Genomic DNA, 18,970 nt, shown 5'->3' with positions numbered 1-18,970 from the left:
CTCACATAGATCTGCCTGCCTCTGGCTCCTGTGCTGGGATTAAAGGTGTGTGCCTCTATGGCCATCTTTACTGCTTAGTTTTTGTGGTCAACTTGATATAACCCAGGGTCACGTGTGTAGAGGGAGTCTCAACTTAAGGACTGCCTGGATCAGACTGGCTCGAGGAGGGTCTGATTGCTACCTGGTGTGTGAGGGCCCAGCCCACTATGGGAAGTGACACCCCTAGGTGGATGATCCTTGGCTGTCTAAGAAAGCACAGTATCAGAGGGAGACAGCCAGGAGCCTCCAGTGCCTCTGCTTCAGTTTCTGTCCTGACTTCCCTCTATGAGTGACTGTGACCTGGAACTGTGGGCCAGTCAACCTTTCCCTTCCCAAGTTGCTGTTGGTCAGATGTTTTAGAATAGCAACAGAAAGCAAGCTGAATGCTTTCTGTTATAAAAGTGTCCTACATGGTAAGCGTTTAGGATTGGCTCTCCCAATAGAATGCAAACCTTTGAGACAGGTGCATTCTGAGTCTTCTGTTGTAAAGACAGTGATAAACCATTTTGATGTTAACTAGGTATTTACATTATATTATCAGGGACATTTTTGTTAAGATGTATTTTTAGATATTTCACATTCTTTAAAAATCATTTATTTATTTACATCCCAAATGCTGCCCCCTTCTAGTCTCCCCTCACAGAGTTCCTCTCTCCATCCACTTTCCCCCTCACCTCTCAGAGGGCAGACCCCCTCCCCCCAATGCCCCCATGGTGGTATATCAAGTCTCTGTAGGATTAGGTGCATCCTCTCTCACTGAGGCCAGACATGGCAGCCCTCTGCTACATATGTGCCAGGGGCATTTTTTTTTGGTTCTTTTTTTTTTTTTTTTTTTTTTTTCGGAGCTGGGAACCAAACCCAGGGCCTTGCGCTTGCTAGGCAAGCGCTCTACCACTGAGCTAAATCCCCAACCCGCCAGGGGCATTTTTAATCAATAAAATATAGGCATAAAATTGTAACAAGCAAAAATGTTGAGCTTAATGCCTACATTTTAATAGACAATATAAAAATATCACCCGCACTCCTGAGGCTCATCCGAGGCTCCTCACAGATGAGGAAAGCGAGCTTAGAGAGGGTAGGCAGCAGTGCAAGGTTAAACCAGGGCTCCTCGTCATTCTAGTCTACGGCTGAGAGAGGATCAGAGGCACTGATGCTAATTCAGTTCACATCCCCAAACTTCTTTTTTGGAGGGTGTGGGGATCAAATTCTGGGCCTTACAAGTGTGAACAGCAAGTTAGGCCAATTACCACTGAGCCACAGAATCCTACCTCATTTAGATTCTTTGTCTTTCTGAGAAAGGGTCTTACTCTGTGACTGAGATCAGCCTGGAACTCTATATAGCTGACAGCTCTGGCTGGCCTTGAACTCAATGCTATCCCCTCAGTCCAGCCTCCCACGTTCTACAATTACAGGTGTAAGCTATACAGCTTCACACGGATTTCTTAGTGAGACATTTGTCCACGGTGGTTTAACTGAAAAAACATCACTAAATAAAATGAACAAAAAGCCACAGACAGACAGGGGACAGCTGTTTGGGTTTAGAGAACAAATGTGGGCTGGTTGGGGAGTATGATTCCGGCTGTACCTGCTCTGCCACAAGGCTGGCAATCTCCTCGTATGTCTTCCCGGCTTCTGTGATTGCATTGTTAAGGTCCGTCTCTCCTGAAATAGATTACATTCTTGGAAGCAACTATAGTGTGTTATACATAGTTCTCTACACTTAGGGTTTTTGTTATAGACTTTATTGATAGCTTTTAGTGCAGACAATTTAAAAGCTGTCAAAGTTGGTGAGAATCCCCACCACCATCCTTTGGTTCCCAGACAGCAGATGGTGGCTGTGCTGGTTTTTAACGCCAACTTGACATAAGCTGTAGAGTCATTAGAAAGAGAATTCCTATTAGGTTGGCCCCGGATGCATTTCCTTACTAATGATCAATGTGGGAGGGCCCAGTTCACTGTGGGTGGTTCCACCCCCTAGGCTGGTGGTCCACTGTGCTAGACAAAAGGAGGCTAGGCTAGCTATGAGGCACAGGCCAGTAAACAGAGTTCCTCCCTGGCATGCAACAGTTTCTGCCCTGAGTTTCCTCAGTGATGGACTGAGATGTAGAACTGTAAGCTAAAACAAATGCTTTCCTCTAAGTGGCTTTTGGCCACAGTGTTTGGTCACAGCAACAGAAGCCCTAACTAAGACAGTGACCAGCTTTTCCCATTTATACCCTGTGTTCCTTGTTTCTCCTTTCTTGGGACATACATCATTTTATATGCAATCTTTAAAGATAAGGGACATTTAAAGAACAAGGGCACTGTGCTGCACACTTAGGAAAAGGTCGTCACTCTGTCTCAGGAGGAGCCAGTGTGCAGGTCTCCAGCACCTCAGGCAGGCTGTGTGAGCCAGGGTGCAAAGGCAGTGCACACACCAGGATGGTGTGCTTCTCTACTCGGGGCTCTTGTCAGCCCTCTTTTTGTGGGGTGTTAGGATTATGAGTCATGCATTCCCTGTGGTTCACTCTCTAGACTCAATTTCTGTGGTGACACACACTCCTCTGTCCCTCTCTTGCCCTCACATGGGCCACCAGGCCCAGAGGCTTAACCAGATCTGGAATCAGCTTCTGGCTAAGTCTAGTCTTCAGGCTTCCAGAAGCGACCTCGATCACTCTGACAGAACTGCATCCTGCTCTGCCTCTGTTCCTCGTCAAAATGCTTCTAGAAAGAACCCTTGCTTTGCCACCTCTGCCCACCAAGAGTCATCTGAACAGGGAAGGGGAAGCAGCATCAATGCGTGGGTCCTTTGTTACAGTTTCAGAACTGCATATGGAGCCCACGCTCCCCAGAGGCACCGGGATTCCCTGCCAGGATCTGACTAATTCCAGTGAGCACACGCTTGCAGTGCCTCATTCCGTGGCCATCACTGCTTCACCAGTGGCCCCATTTTCTTCCTTTGGCCAGGGGAAGGCTCCTCACATGGGCATCTGAGGGAGGCACCTGGCTCACTCTGGTGAAGAGTGCCAGGAGACATGCTGTACTCCTCCATGAAGCTGTCCTCACACCTTCTCACGGTTGTCTTACCAAAGACATTTCTCTGGGAGGCTCCCCAAGACTATGGGATATTTCACGGTTTGGCAGGGTCATCCCAGCCATTCTTACGCTGTTCTAGTGTTACTCTCCACACTGCTGTAGATGCAGCCGAAGATTTATCTGATGCAGTTATGCGGCCTTAGGAATCAGGCTCATTTAGATGAGGAAATCAAGCTGTGCAGGACTGCTCTGGGATGGTTAGTGCTCAACACCACCCAGCACTCTCAAACAGATGCCAACCAGAGACAGAACTTGAATGCTCTTTAGAACAGCAGTTTTAATAAACTTGATATGTAAGTCCTAAAATATACTGAGCACATTTAATACGTGCCAGAGTGTCCCATGCAATATATAAACATCGACTGCGCACTGATTGACAGTGATGACATACAGGCAGCTCGAGGTGCCCTCGGCAGGCGCCCTGAGCCTCAGTCTGCTGCACCATCTTCTCTTTCCTCTGCTCAGGAAGAGTAAGTCCCAGGGCCCTAAAGCACAGCAGGGTGGCTGTTCACCAGAGCTTACTGTATGCTTTATGGGGATTCAGGAGAGAAGAACACCAGGGCTCTATACAGACAATTACAGAAGACCTCTAACCCTGATGTGCTCACCATATAATGCACACAAGTGCTCAAGCCATTCAAGGGGACAATTACTGTGCAGTTTCTAACAAGGAAAATTATAAACAACCACAACCATACCTTGATAACCGCTGGAGCTGAAGACGGCCGCTAGGCTCTGCAGGGCCTTCCCGATCTTCTGATACTCCTTGGGTAAGGCTGGAAGGAACGGAGAACAGATTAGTTCTCGGAGCATCTGAAGTGCACCCAGTGACTCAGAAAAAACACTGGACGACTGAAACAGCATCTCTTCTTTAAAGAAATACCGATGAAGTCATTTTCAACTACTGACTTCTTCACTATTATTTTAACCGACTGCTCAACCAGCAGGTTCTACCATGAACAACCCACCCCCACACTCACTCACTGGATGGAGCACAGGAAAGAGGCCCGCTTACGGGACTCCTGGCTTTCAAAGCCCATTCACATGCATGTGGCCACCACAGTGACCGGAGACACCATCTCCACACAGAAGGTTTGGCAAATATGGCTCAGTGTGGCACCAGAGGCTCAGGTGGAGGGTGTGCAGCCTCGCCTGTGGGATGAGGCCTGTCTGGGCGACACCTGTGGGTCCAGGCTTGGATCTGAGGTGCACCCTGGAGAGCCTTCAGGAACCCTGCCCTCAGGCCACCCGTGTTTCTGCAGACTCCTGCAGGAGGCACCTGGGCCCTCTGGACCACTGCTGCCTCAGCCGCAGGGGCACTGCAGGGACACGTCTACTCCTGATCTCATGGCCTGCTTCTGTGCTGCTTACCAAGACACTTTTCACTGAACAGACTGGCCGTTACGATAAACTCCTACGGCTGTGCAGCCAAAACAGGTCATTACTGTTAAAGCCGAAGTCTCTATTTGTATTCCATTGCTTGCTTTCGGTCCCGCTGGGGACTGAGCCCAGGGCCTCACGGTGCCTTGCACCTCACTTCTTCCCTGGCCTTCCTCTGACCTGCCTCACTTATTCTGTCCTGGGAACCCACAGCTGCACGATTTTGGGGATACGGGGTGGGGTGGTGTGAGGGGGACTCAGCAACATGAAACTCCACACATAAAGAACAGAAAGAACGAAATTCTTCATCCCAGCAGGGAGAATGAGCAGAGCCATGTCTAATGTACCATGTCCTCCTGTAGTGGCCCAGTCTGTCTGACACATCTACTGTACTTTGTACCAAGTATATAGGCTATTTAAAAAAAAAAAGTCACCAGGCTTCACTGAAGCCGCCCACATCCTAAAACAGGCACATAAAGAGTGGAAGCAGTTCCAAGCTGGGCCTGGTGCTGCATGCTTGGAATTACACATATGACTTGAAAGGGTAAAGCCAGGCAATGAAGGAGTGCTAGAAGCCAGCTTGGACTATACAGACCCTTCTCAAACTCTAAAGCAAAGCAAAGCAATCAAATAAGAAACACCCTCTAAACATGCAGAGAGATGAACTTCCCCAGAGCTTACTCAAACGACCAGATCTTAAACTCAAGTTAGGGTGGCGTTTTAGGACAGTTCTTGAGCTACCCTTGTTACACTCGATTTTCCGGTTTTAACTAGTGTGCCGTGAGGTCAGGTCGGGGCCTGAGAGTGGCACTGGAGTTCAGCCAGTCCCTTGTGCTGGGCTGGGGTTCCGTGAAGACTACGGCACAGCACTTACGCCCTGTGCAGCGCTTCCAGTGCTCCTGCCCCACGGTCAGCAGCTCCTTCACGCCGTCGTCCATGGCCTTGGTGAACTTCCCCACCGCGTCACACTTCTGTTCTCTGGGAGCAGAGACAGCTGTCAGTCACATTGGCAATGTCAGAGAAACACAGGCCAAACACGTGTACAGCCAGCCTGAGGCCATGGGTTTGATCCCGAGTACTACCACAAAAGAGACTCCTGCTTTGTCAGGCATTCTGTGGAGGTCGGTGGCTCTGTGCCGCCTCTGCTCATCAGACTTTACTCAAGACAGTCAGCATTATGCCAACGACGATGGAACAGGCCTTGAGGAAGTGGGGCTTAGCCTGCTGAGTTAGGTGGGTCTTTGGTGAGACACCATCTAAGGGCAAAACCCATTCAGCCAGCAATTCCTTTCTCAAGATGTGAATTACAGCTGCTGCAACCCTGGCCAAGACGTTGAGCCTAAGGAAGCCTGCAGACTGAGGAGAAGAAAAGCCAGGCAGCGGCCCTTACATTTCTATCAAATCCAAGTCAGGAGCCTCTGGTTCCATGGTGGAAAATATCATAACTCCCACCAGCTCATCTTTCTCAGCCTTCCTCTTGCCAGTCTTCCATTCCTGAAAGTGAGGACATAGTATGTTACAGCCCCACAAGCCAACACCTAGTACACTCGGCATCACGGCACAGGGCCAGGCAGTTCTGAGGAGACACGGTTTTTGGAGTGGACAGGCTCGGCCACATTCCTTTTGCAATGGCTTCCAAAAGAAACAGACTATAAATACCCTGCACGGGACTCCTTGACAACATTAACTGTTTTGTCTCTTTGAGAAGATATTAACTCTTCATGTTACATCTGTGTGGGCCTGAGTGTAAGTCTGTGCACTATGTGTGTGGGCACACCGAGCAGGAGGGCATCAGACCCGTGGACCTTGCAGCCAGGTGAGGCCGGCCAGCTGGCCAGTAAGATCCACTTTCCCTGCTCCCTCAGCTCTGGGATTCTCAGGGCCTGTCACCGTGCCTGACTTGCTCTCCTTGGTGTCTTTTCTGGGTTTCCCCAGTCCCACTGTTGAGCTTCTCGGCTCTCTTCTCCTTTCATTTTTCACACACGACATCTTAATTAGATCCTTTAAAAATTCTATCAATTGATTTAACATAAAAATAACTTGGTAACTTATTTCCCTAGGTCACACTATATTAGCACTTGCTGTTACTTCTAAACTGACCCCTGGTTTCACTCTTCACTGTTTTGTGAATTCTGTGTAAAGTTACAAAGGAAACATCTCTGGAGAATAAAGGACACAGTGAGGAACATTGTGTGGCCATAGGGAGAGGGCTACTTCCAAAGCCAACAAGGAGGAGCCAGAAGCCAGCCTCGCCTTGCTTTTCACAAGGAACAGAGGGGTCCTGGCTGAGTGGCTGCTATGGGGCAGGCAGAGAGAGAGAGAGAGAGAGAGAGAGAGAGAGAGAGAGAGAGAGAGAGAGAGAGAGAGAGAGAGAGAGAGAGCGCTCGAGCGCAGCCTAACTGTGGACTCACAACCTTTCCATGGCTGGTGAATGATCATCGTGGATCCTGCTTTCCTTCATGGTGTGGAAGCAGCACTGGGAGCCCAGGGGCTCAGAGAATGTATACGGCCCATTCTCCGCTCAAGGCCCACGTCTGGGGTTTATCCTCCCCACACCTAGGTGTGTAGTGTGTGTGTGTGGTGTGTGTGTGGGGCACATCTGCCAGCACATATGTGAAAGGCAGAGGATGCCTGCTCTATCTACCACTTTACAGCTTATTCCTGAGACACAGCCTCTCACTGACCCTGGAGCTAGGACGGCAGTCAGCAAGTTCCAACAATCTGTTTCCACACCTTATAATGTTGGGGTTACAGGTATGTGCTGTAATGTGGGTGCTGGGGATCTAAACTCAGGTCCTCATGCTTCTGCACCAAGAGTTCTTCCTGAGCCCTGAGCCACTTTAAAAAGCATGCTGGAAAACGCTTCCTGTCTAAGTATTTGTTCTCCATCTGTGCCCCACCCACCCCGGGCTGACTACTCCAGCGTATAGAAGCCTGCTGGCTGGCAGGCCTTCCTCACTGCACAGCACTCTTCCAGTATCTGGGGAAGTTCTTCCTGGCCCTTCTTGTTCTCGGAGGGGGACTGACCAACAATGCTTGGCCCATCTGAGCCGTGAATTCACTGTGGCTGCACCAGCAGCACTTCCCTATGACGGCAGTACCAGGCTACACCTGCCTTCTCATCTCGGAAATTCAGGAACTGCTGGAAAACTTCACTTTCTGACACCACGGGGTGCCGGCACATCCTGGTCATCCAGGCCTGGAGCCGCTCCATGCGCATCTTGATGAACTCCTCTTCAAAGCGACCTAGAGAGAAGCACCAAGAGTGATGACTGCTCTGGGGAGCACTGCACTGCAGCTCCTGTGACCACACTCCACGTGTGTTTGTGGAGGCCACAGGATGATAGTGAACGTCTTGGTCCATCAGTCTGTGCCTTGTCCCTTTGAGTCAGGTCTGTCATTGACCTAAAGCCAGGTTGGCAGCAACATGCCTCAGCTTCCTCCTGTCTCCACCGCTGACTGTGGTTAGAGCTGGGTTACAGCGCTGTGTGCTCACGCCTAGTTTCTTATGTAGGTGCTGGAGATCTGCGCTCAGGTCCTGTGCTGGGCACCAATTGTTCTTATCCACAGAGCCGCCGATCTAGCCCTGACTCTTTAGTTTTCAAGAGTGGAATCCAGGGCTGGAGAGATGGCTCAGAGGCTAGGGGCACTAACTGCTCTTTCAGATGACCCCAGTCTGGTTCCCAGCACCTACATGGCGGCTGCTAACCACCGACAACTTCAGTGATCTGAAACCTCTGACCTCCCCCGGCTGTTCTAGGGGGTCCAGCCTTCATACGCTCAGGCACACACACCCAAATAATAAATAAATTTTATAAGTGAACGAAATGTCAATTTAACACACTAAAAAATAATGACGTTGGCAAGACTAACAACAATGTTAACTGCAAAGGTGTTGCAAAGAAACATCTCAAAATGAAAAACTATCTCTAGTTTATAGACTAGAGGCCAGTTCCTGGGGGCGATTTACAGGCACTAAAGGAGTGGTAAGTGAAAGCTACTACACCATTCTTACAAAGTAAATGAGGCTTTACCAGTACATAACATGTGTAGTTGTAATGTGATACTGAAGCATGTAAGCACTTAACATTTATACTCCGTACTTCGGTAAAGTAACACATGCCGTGTCTATAACACAACACACAGGAGGTCGTCAGAAGAACTTAGTGGCCAGCCTAGGTTACACAGGCAAACCTCACCTAAAAACTAAACAAACAATACCCCATAAACACACACACACACTCACGCACATACAGAGGTGGGATGATGGGTGAATGTACACATTCTCTCCACTGTAACTTTGTTCTTCCTGTTTTTGTTGCTGCTTTTAGTTATTTTTTAAAACATTGCATGTGTATGAGCGTTTGCCTATGTACATGTCTATGTACCACGTGTGTAACCCTGGTGTCCAAGAAGGCCAGAAGATGCTATCAGACCCCTTGGAACCAGTTTATAGGCAATTGTGAGCCACCATCTGAATGCTTGGAACTGAACACAGACTCTCTGGAAAGCAGCAAGTGTTCTTTGCCACTGAGCCATCTCTCCAGCCCCTCTATTTTGTCTTACATTAAATGACAAAGGCCATCATCCCAGGACCTCACCTACCCTAGAGCTAGCAGCCCTGCTAACACAGCTGTCCCTGTTTTACAAGTAGAGAGCTCAGCAAGCATGACACAGTCAACATCCATCATGCAGACACTTCATGATCCATGACAGTCAACATCAGTCGACCAGACACTTCATGATCCCATGAAACAAACTCAGCCCCAGCTGGGAGTCTGGAGACAGGAATTCCAACACAGCTCAGGGAGGACCTCAACTAACCATGTCCCCAAGAACCAACAGGACGCTGTGTAATACCAACAAAACAACCACAGCTCTGCTCTGGAGTCAGCAGAGACAAACAGCCATTGGACAGGGTCTGCTGCTGGAAAAACTGCTCAAGTTCCATCAAGAATAGTGAGACTTTGTGCATCCTGACTGTTCTATGCTGGGAGCAGCCTCAGGATGGCGGACGCAGTCTTCAGGTTAAAAAGCAATTGTGTTCTAGCCTTATGTTAGAACAAAAGCAATAGCCTTAGGTTAGAGCAAAGCAGCCTGTACCCACAGCTCTGCTTGAGTTCAACAGATAGAATAAATCTAGGTGTCAGGTCACTGAGTATCGGTGGCCAGGCACTGGTGGTCAGGTCACTAAGCAACTCACCCGCTGTTCCCCCTGTGTGGCCGATTTACCCAGCCAATATCCTGGTCATCGAGCCAGGCCCATTCTTTTGTGGTTACCTAACCCCTCCCCACATTTTGCTTCTACCAGTATATCTTCTGCCTGAGAAAAATTAAAAATTGTCAGCTTGATCAGACTTCTTGACTTGCTGTCCATTCTTTGCGTCTCTTGTCCCCCATTCTCTCCTAGGTGGACCCCAGACCCTGGTCGACTGCCCTGCGGGTCAGGGCAGTTCTACCTCTCTGCTTCTGTGTATACCTCCCTTATCCTCAGAGGCCATGCCAGGCAATGCAGACTGGAGATCGGTCGTAGAGATCGGCTACAGCATCTCTGCCAAAGGAGGAGAAGGCTCACATGATGTAGAATGAGGGAAAGACGGCCATGCTCATTAGCACTGGTGGCAGGGTCAACCTCAGAGGTGACAAGGGAGAGCCATTGGCTATGCTTAAGCAAGGTGGCAGAACTAAGCACATGCTAGGTTGACGTTCCTTAGAACAGGGGGACCAGATTATCTAAATCACATGCTCCTGCTCAACCAGGAGACTGAACACATGCAAGGAAGATAGAAAAGGGCCTAAGTAGGGAAGTGAGACACGGTAATGTATTCCCAGCTATAAGGTAGGTTAAGGCAGCAGGATTACCTGAGTCCAGAAGTTTGGGGCAAGCCTGGGTGTTAGTTTTGAGTTTTTTAAACTTATTTTTAATATGGGCTTTAAAAAGTGTTTTAACCTCTCTTTTAGCCCACCACCCACCAGAGGTAGTGGAAAAGTTATTAAGATATGGGGAAGTGGTCCTGTTTAGAAATGTTCTTTGGAGCAAATCCAATCTGTGTTGTCAGGCTATGTACCAGCTGTCTAGTTTAGTAGTGTCAGGATAGCAAACGGGAATTAGCACGGGTGACACGACCTTTGCCAAATCAGCAAGAGTCAGCGGGATCAACCAGAGCGACCAGGGATGCCAAGAGACATTCTTTGCCGTCATGTGTCTCTCAATAAAGGGAAGACCAACGAAGTGTTGTAAAGGTAGTTATGTAAGCCTTCTGTCACTGACGGTTGGGTTTGATTTATACTCCCTCCAAATATCACGTGTCCTCCCATGGGTCTTGCCTTCCACCTGAGTCTATCTGAGTAAAATTCAAAGTGAGTCTGTATCAGCTGACATCACTCTGCCAATTGGCCCAAGTCTTTGCCAGAACACCACCAGAAGTTTTTTGGTGTTCTGTTTTGCTTTGTTTTATTTTATGAGGCCACTACAAATGACGACCACTAAGGAATGGCAAGGTGTACCAATACCATCCAGCATCATCCAGCGTCTGTTGGGTCCTTAACATCATGTGTCCTTTCTCGCCTGTGACTACTTCAAGAAAACACTCCTTTATCTGTCTGCCCTAGCAAAACACCTTCTGACCAAAGAAGACCATGTTTCCACTGCACCTGAGCAAGTCAGTAAGGCATTATTTCCAGAAACAAACGAATACTACCCCTCCCAAACAAAAACAAAAGGAAGGACTAGGAGAAATGAAGGCCGGAGATAAGTTGAAGTGACCTGAGCTTTGAATGCCCTCTTCCAAGTATAGTTACGAGAGGAAAGAACCCACACTGGCAGGGGTTCTGTCCAATCAATCCCAGGCTTCCTGCCAGTCTGTGTGGAGGAACAAACTTAGAGTGCCAGTTAAACACACACATGAAAAACAGGCCGAGAGGCAGGTAGACTGCTGAGTTCAAAGTCGGCTTGGTCTACAGAGCAAGTTCCTGGACAGCTAGGGCTACACAAAGAAATTCTGTCTCAAAACTACACCCCACCCCCCAGCCCACCTTCAAAAAGATGAATTAAAACCCTCAGCCAACAAGATAGGAATTATATTGAAGAAAAAAAGCAATCAACAGAAACAGTTACCAAGTGTTGCTAGATGTTGAGTTTAGCAGACAAAACTGAAAGCAGTTTCTGTGTGTCCAAAGGACTACCAGACAGACTAACAGGCAACACGACCAGCAAGTAACAGTCAGAGGTCCTAAAGGAGGGGAAATTACAGATAGAGTTCACAGTGCAGGAACTGAAATAGAAAATTCACCTCAGGAATCAATAGCAGATACAAGATAGCAAAAGTCAGGCCTGGTAAGTCAAGAGCAGAGCTAAATCCCTGAGATTGAAACAGAAACAAAATTCTGACAGGGACAGGCTGGCCTCTGTGTAGGAGTCAGCAGATTCGATGGCTAACTTGCCACGTGGGCAATGCAGGTCAGAAGGCAATGGAAAGACACTCGCTATGTAGCATGAAAAACTAGAAGCCAAAGATCGCATAACCAGCAACTTACCCTTCAGAAATATAGGCAGAGGGGGCTGGAGAGATGGCTCACTGCTTAGGGGCACTGAGTACTCTTTCAGAGGATCTGGGTTTGAACCCACATGATACTTCACAACCATCTGTAATTCTAGTTCTGCTCCGAGATTCAATGCCCTTTTCTGGCTTCTGTGGGCATGAGGTATGTATGTAGCACACAGACATGTATGTAGGTAAAATACCCATACTTATGAATATACAGAGTAAACAAGTCCTGAAACAAACCACACGAATAAACGTTCAAGTGAATCTGTATGAGGTGGATACAGTTCATGAGGGAAAGGAGTCCTTCTGAGCATCCGGATGCACACAAGTGAAGCTGGACCTCTGCTGTGCTTCCAGCACACAACTACCATCCAAAGCACATCAGACATGCACGCAGAACCGGAAACTAGCAAACTTCTAGGAAAACAAGACACGAGCTGAAGTTAGACAAAGAGGTCTCAAATACACTACCAAAAGCACAATTCATAAACCCCTGACATGTAGATGCTGACATTTGACGGGAAATGCCTCCTTCAGACACTGGTGTTCCGCCGAGATCCTAGCCTGTGGGACTTGGGTGGAGTGGGTTCCTGGAGATGTCCCCTGGAAAACATCCCCACCTCCCTCTCTCTGCTTTTTGTTCTACCAGGCACAGGCAGGGAGAAGCCTCTGACATATGAGCTGGAAGCACCATTCCTTCCTTGACTTAACTGTTCCTCTATCTGTTACACAGTCAGGAGAAAGGCTAAGCAAGACATGGGATTTCTTAAACTTAAAGGTTTTTGCTATACATTGTTAAGAGAACAAAGAGGTAAACTATAGTTGGGACAAGCACATGGGCATCACGCATCTGACAGGGAGCTGTTTCTAGAACACAGAGCCCAAATTCAACAATAAGAAACAGACTAACAAATTCTATTTCAAAAGAACAAGTTTTGAAGAGACACTTTACCAAAAGAGACACATGGGCAGAAATAAATGTATAAAGATTCTCTAAACAATCCATCAGTAAGGAATGAAAACAAAGCCAGAATACCACCACATTGAATTAAAGACTACAAGACTGGGGGCTGGAGAGATGGCTCAGTGGTTAAGAGCACCGACTGCTCTTCCTGAGGTCCTGAGTTCAAATCCCAGCAACCACATGGTGGCTCACAACCATCTGTAATGAAATCTGATGCCCTCTTCTGGTGTGTCTGAAGGCAGCTACAGTGTACTCATACAATAAAATAAAATCTTAAAAAAAAATAAATTTATAAAAAAAAAAAGACTACAAGACTGGTCAAGCAGAGTCAATAAGAAATGGGTATTACCAAGTGTGGGTGAAGATGTGGAATCATGGACTTTCATGTATCAATGATGACTCCAGAATTGGATACCGAGCCTGAGAGACGCCTAAGTACAATGCAAACCAATGGATTTATTTATTCTACGGCTGGGAATTTACTGAGGAAAGTTTGTTCATGTTTATATAAAAATCTGTTTGCTCATCTGCATGTCAGATGTGCCTGTAACCACAGCACTTGGGGGGCTGCGGCAAGAGGAGTGAAGTAAGGAGGCCCAGGCCAGCCTGTGGGCCTGCCTCAAAAACAAACAAAACTAAGAACAAAAATCTATACAGGTAATGCTGGCAGCTTCCTTGTAATTGCCTGGAACTAGAGGCTCAAACGTCTTTCAATGAATGGAAGGATAAAGAATTACTGCGCATCTGCACACTCTAGTAACAGCAGTAAGAAAAACTATTGATATAATGAATGGAGTGAATCTCAACTGCACTGTTTCCATTCATGATGTATCCTGGGAAAGGGGAATTACACACAGTAACAAAGAACTGACCAGAAGCTGACAAGGACAGGACCAGAGGAAGGAGCTAAAAGATAAAGCTAAAAAAAAAAAAAAAAAAAAAAAAAAAAAGGGGCTGGAGAGATGGCTCAGTGGTTAAGAGCACTGACTGCTCTTCCAGAGGTCCTGAGTTCAAATCCCAGCAACCACATGGGGGCTCACAACCATCTGTAATGTGATCTGATGCCCTCTTCTGGTGTGTCTGAAGACAGCGACAGTGTGTACTTATATATAATAAATAAATAAATCTTAAAAAAAAAAAAAGATAAAGCTAAGTGCCACAACATATATGAGGCGACAGAAACCCCCTGTGTTGCAAGACAAGTGTGTCACAGGACCATAATAGTAGTTACCAAGATCTGTAGGACTGGATACCAAAGAATACACTTACTACACACATTTAAACATACATTTTCAGAAAATGCAGCTTCAACTTTCCTTCAGAAGAATACACGAGTAGATCTTCCAGTAAGACAGACCCATCTACCAATGGTGTGTTACTAAAGCAGCAGTGGGCACATGGGTCCCAGCAAAGCCTCTATATCTAAAAGCACTACCAACTGCACGCTTAGGAGCGCAGAGCAAGTACTCCATATGCTTATGTGGAGTCCAGTGTCAGCCTTGGGAAAGATGGCAGGCAGCCTTTGTCACCACAGAAGGGACCTGGCAGATGCACTGAACTTCTCTGCAGCAAAATGACCAGTGCCTGAATTTACTACTTAGTCCGTGAGTGAAAGTTAATCATTTTTGTTTGGCAATCCTTGTGAAAATCCTTCAGACCCAACTGGCTTACCATGGTATTTTATGCTTCCTAGGTTTTTAAACCAGGTTCCAGAGACTTATAAGCAAGAGAGTGGAAGAGATGTTTATCCATTTTCCCCAAACCTTACCTAAGCTTTCACTAAGAATGTGAAAATAGTATTTTGGAAACCCAAAATACAACCTGGTTGATCTTTGTCTCACAAAGAACAGAATGCACAAACATGATGTCATCTATGAACTCCCAGAACAAGCATCATGACACTGTCTCCCACACTTCCTCTTGCTTTTGTCTAGGAGTGCAGTGAGGATGGTCTATACACAGTGCTGATGCTGTGGGTGCCATAGGCAGGAGGCAAGGGGATATAGCGCTGCCCTGTGCCTCTCGGTGTCCTGGGCATGCCTCCAGTGAGTGGTCAAAGCCCCACTTTCTTCAGACTGAGGCTGCTGTGCTGTGCTGTGCCCTGGCTGCATGCCCGAGCCTCCCCCACCCCCTTTTAAAAACGCTTGGTGTGGAGGGACTGCAAACTCTGGAAACACTGTAGCGTGTTTTAAATCAACACTGAATTCCTTGACTGAAAACCTTGGCCTATTCATTTAAAGACAATGAAGCACATGTTATTTCAGTCTAGTGCACAGAAGTAGAGTATAAAATTCAAGGACAAGAACTGGAATGTAAAAACATGAAGGAAGAACTGGAAACAAATATAGAGTTCAAAAAATAAGGCAAAAAGGATGCTAGAAGGAAGAGTGTGCTGTGAACCAGGTGCAGAGGGGTCTATAGGGGTGCTGACACCCTGAGTGCCCTGGTCATGGCACCCTGCGCTTTCCACTCCCTGGATGCTGTACCATGAAACACTGCAGCATCACTGAGGGGACACTGGGATGCTGTACCATGAAACACTGCAGCATCACTGAGGGGACACTGGGATGCTGTACCATGAAACACTGCAGCATCACTGAGGGGACACTGGGATGCTGTACCATGAAACACTGCAGCATCACTGAGGGGACACTGGGATGCTGTACCATGAAACACTGCAGCATCACTCACAGGACACTGGGATGCTGTACCATGAAACACTGCAGCATCACCGAGGGGACACTGGGATGCTGTACCATGAAACACTGCAGCATCACTCACAGGACACTGGGATGCTGTACCATGAAACACTGCAGCATCACTGAGGGGACACTGGGATGCTGTACCATGAAACACTGCAGCATCACTCACAGGACACTGGGATGCTGTACCATGAAACACTGCAGCATCACTGAGGGGACACTGGGATGCTGTACCATGAAACACTGCAGCATCACTCACAGGACACTGGGATGCTGTACCATGAAACACTGCAGCATCACTCACAGGACACTGGGATGCTGTACCATGAAACACTGCAGCATCACTGAGGGGACACTGGGATGCTGTACCATGAAACACTGCAGCATCACTCACAGGACACTGGGATGCTGTACCATGAAACACTGCAGCATCACTCACAGGACACTGGGATGCTGTACCATGAAACACTGCAGCATCACTGAGGGGACACTGGGATGCTGTACCATGAAACACTGCAGCATCACTGAGGGGACACTGGGATGCTGTACCATGAAACACTGCAGCATCACCGAGGGGACACTGGGATGCTGTACCATGAAACACTGCAGCATCACTCACAGGACACTGGGATGCTGTACCATGAAACACTGCAGCATCACTGAGGGGACACTGGGATGCTGTACCATGAAACACTGCAGCATCACCGAGGGGACACTGGGATGCTGTACCATGAAACACTGCAGCATCACTCACAGGACACTGGGATGCTGTACCATGAAACACTGCAGCATCACCGAGGGGACACTGGGGGGAATCTTTCTACCTAGTAGTAGCAGAGCAGCCCTTTCCATCCACTGTGACAATTTCAAGTTCTTGACGTTTCTAAAAGAAAATAAGACTAAACCAAAACATCTTCTTTAAAAACTAAAACTTTCATCTCCACAAACAAACAAAGCAAATACCTCCAGAGGAAAGTAAAAGGAAAACAAAGTAGAATATAAAGCTTTAAGGAAAGTGGCTTATTTATCCTGAAGATCCCAATTCCAGCTAGGTTAGCAGTTCATATCTCGTCACATACAAGAAGGAGGCCTCAGGATCAAACCCAGATCCCCCACTTAGCAAGACAGACAGAGCCTACCTGTAAGGATAGCAAGGAAAGCACCCAGGAAGGGTCCCAGCACACAGGGACTGGCCCCTGGAGACATGGTGTGCTGGAACTCTGATGCCTCATGCAGGCCCTGCCATCTGGCTGGCTATGATGACTGTGGTCCCTCCCTAACTCCCTCAACTCTTGCTGAAGGGCAAGCCTTCTTCTGCCTCTCCCAGCCTTTGGGAAGGGCCTTCCTTCTCCAGGTCCATCTGCCCTCTCCCCCAGGCCCGTCTAGGTCTGGCCAGTTAAGCCCCACTCTCACCCCCAGCCTGTTCCCTCTGTACAGACCGGTTTCATCATGTGAACACTTTCTACCTACTACTCCAATTCTTAGTCTCTGGGAAGCTCAGTCTCTGCCATAAAGCCCGTGTTCTCAGTCCTGCTCTCAGGACCTGCCATGCTGTTTCTGAGGAGAGGCAAACCCTTTCTGACCAGATGTTTAGGGGTCAGGTAGCAGGTGGATTACTTAGCAGCAGGGTTTTCATTAGTAAGAGATATTTTTGTCCTTTTAAGTCATGTGTGTGCATGTATCTGTGTGTAGCTATGTGGACATGATTGCAGGTGCTGGTGGAGGCTGAAGCTGGTGTTGCAGGCAATCGCAGTGTCCAACGCAAGTGCTAGAGGCTCAAGCTGGGTCCTCGGCCAGAGCAGCGCACAGTCTTTTTTTTTTTTTCTTTTTTTTTATTATTATTATTTTTTTAACAATTATTTTCTTTTTTTCTTATTTATAGAATACTTTATTAGTTTTTGTAATCAAACCCACGTAGATAAGACCTTACATATTTAATACAGTGTGTTACCCCTGTACAAATGGAAAAAACTTAAGTTCAACATTTCTAGACCAATATGGCTGTTAATTTCTGTACAGTGCCAACTCAACACAGTAAACGGGGATACTTTTTTCCAAAGTTGACAGCACAGGTAAAGTTTCAAAAAATTCAAATTATATATCTGTATATATATATTTATATTTATATAAAAAGACCAATAATAGCAGTGTGTTATGCATCAACAGCAGCAACAGCTTTTCCAGGTTCTGCAGTCATCTGAACAAAACTGTAGAGACATCCAGCACACTCCATTAAAAAAAAAAGTAAAAAAACAAAACCCGAGAAAACAGCACAGTTCTGTTACTCTTGTGGTACCTGGCACCATTTTTTTTTAAAATTAGCTTCTCAATCATCATCTGGAAAGAAAACATTCTGAGCAACATCATTAAAAACAGCTCTGATAAAGCACGGTCACTACTACGTATCATAAAGCAGGTACAAGCTATTTTACATCCACAGAGGTATGATACAGTACTGTCCTACATCTATAATACTAGAGGATACAATTTAAAAGGCATTATTTGAGACTTGATTCTACTTTTCCAGCAGAGGGCCCAAAGGATGGTGTGACACAGCTTTGTAAAGAAACATACTCTAGACAGGATTTCCTTTCACTAGTGGCACAGTTCTAAGGATTCATTCTCTCCATGAATGTCAGCTAAAACCGTTATTAAAAAAAAGAAATATCCCTAGAACAAAACCGTATAACCACCGGATTCACATGAAGATGACCTAGTGGAGACAAGCTGGACCTCACCTTACCAACAAGCTATCAAATCTGTTATGTTTAAACAGTGAGACCTCCAAGGAAGGAGATGCCAAATAGTGCATCAAAGCTTCGGACCACAATCAAACACAGCATCCTTTTCAGCAGAAGCAGAAGCTCATCTGAATATGCTCATGGATGCTGACATCAACATTTAATTATCTCCTCACTCATCCAGGAAGAGGGGGAGATCAGTTACTACTGTACTTTAATGTGTTCAACCAAATCACCATGTTACAAAAATAGCAAGCTGCCATAATAAAAAATAAGGCTCCTCTATCCAGCACCAGATAGCATCATTTTACTTTCAAGCCTAGAAATTGCACACTTGTATATAAACCAATCGAAGATGAGGATTGAGAGTTCATCTTGGTGGATTTTTCCTTTGATGAATATGAAGTGTCCTTCCTTATCTTTTTTGATGACTTTTAATTGAAAATTGATTTTATTTGATATTAGAATGGCTACTCCAGCTTGCTTCTTCTGACCATTTGCTTGGAAAGTTGTTTTCCAGCC

At 46.8% G+C, this 18,970-nt stretch overlaps 1 protein-coding gene across 1 annotated transcript in view; it reads right to left on the bottom strand.

Annotated features, from left to right (window-relative positions):
* The window catches only part of Snx9 (sorting nexin 9), an 83,499-nt gene that overhangs the window by 5,177 nt on the left and 59,352 nt on the right, over positions 1-18,970 (bottom strand). Inside the window, exons 10-14 of the mRNA NM_001127637.1 lie at positions 7,610-7,740; positions 5,885-5,988; positions 5,369-5,472; positions 3,813-3,890; positions 1,625-1,701 (exon numbers count right to left, since the gene is read on the bottom strand). Coding sequence (NP_001121109.1) covers positions 1,625-1,701; positions 3,813-3,890; positions 5,369-5,472; positions 5,885-5,988; positions 7,610-7,740 — 494 coding nt within the window. The remainder of the gene's footprint in view (positions 1-1,624; positions 1,702-3,812; positions 3,891-5,368; positions 5,473-5,884; positions 5,989-7,609; positions 7,741-18,970) is intronic.

This window comes from Rattus norvegicus, chromosome 1 (assembly GCF_021556685.1).
Source record: "Rattus norvegicus strain SHRSP/BbbUtx chromosome 1, alternate assembly SHRSP_T2T, whole genome shotgun sequence".
Classification (NCBI taxonomy): domain Eukaryota; kingdom Metazoa; phylum Chordata; class Mammalia; order Rodentia; family Muridae; genus Rattus; species Rattus norvegicus.
The sequence above is the reverse complement of the archived record's forward strand: the minus strand, read 5'-3'. Positions and strand labels throughout refer to the sequence as shown.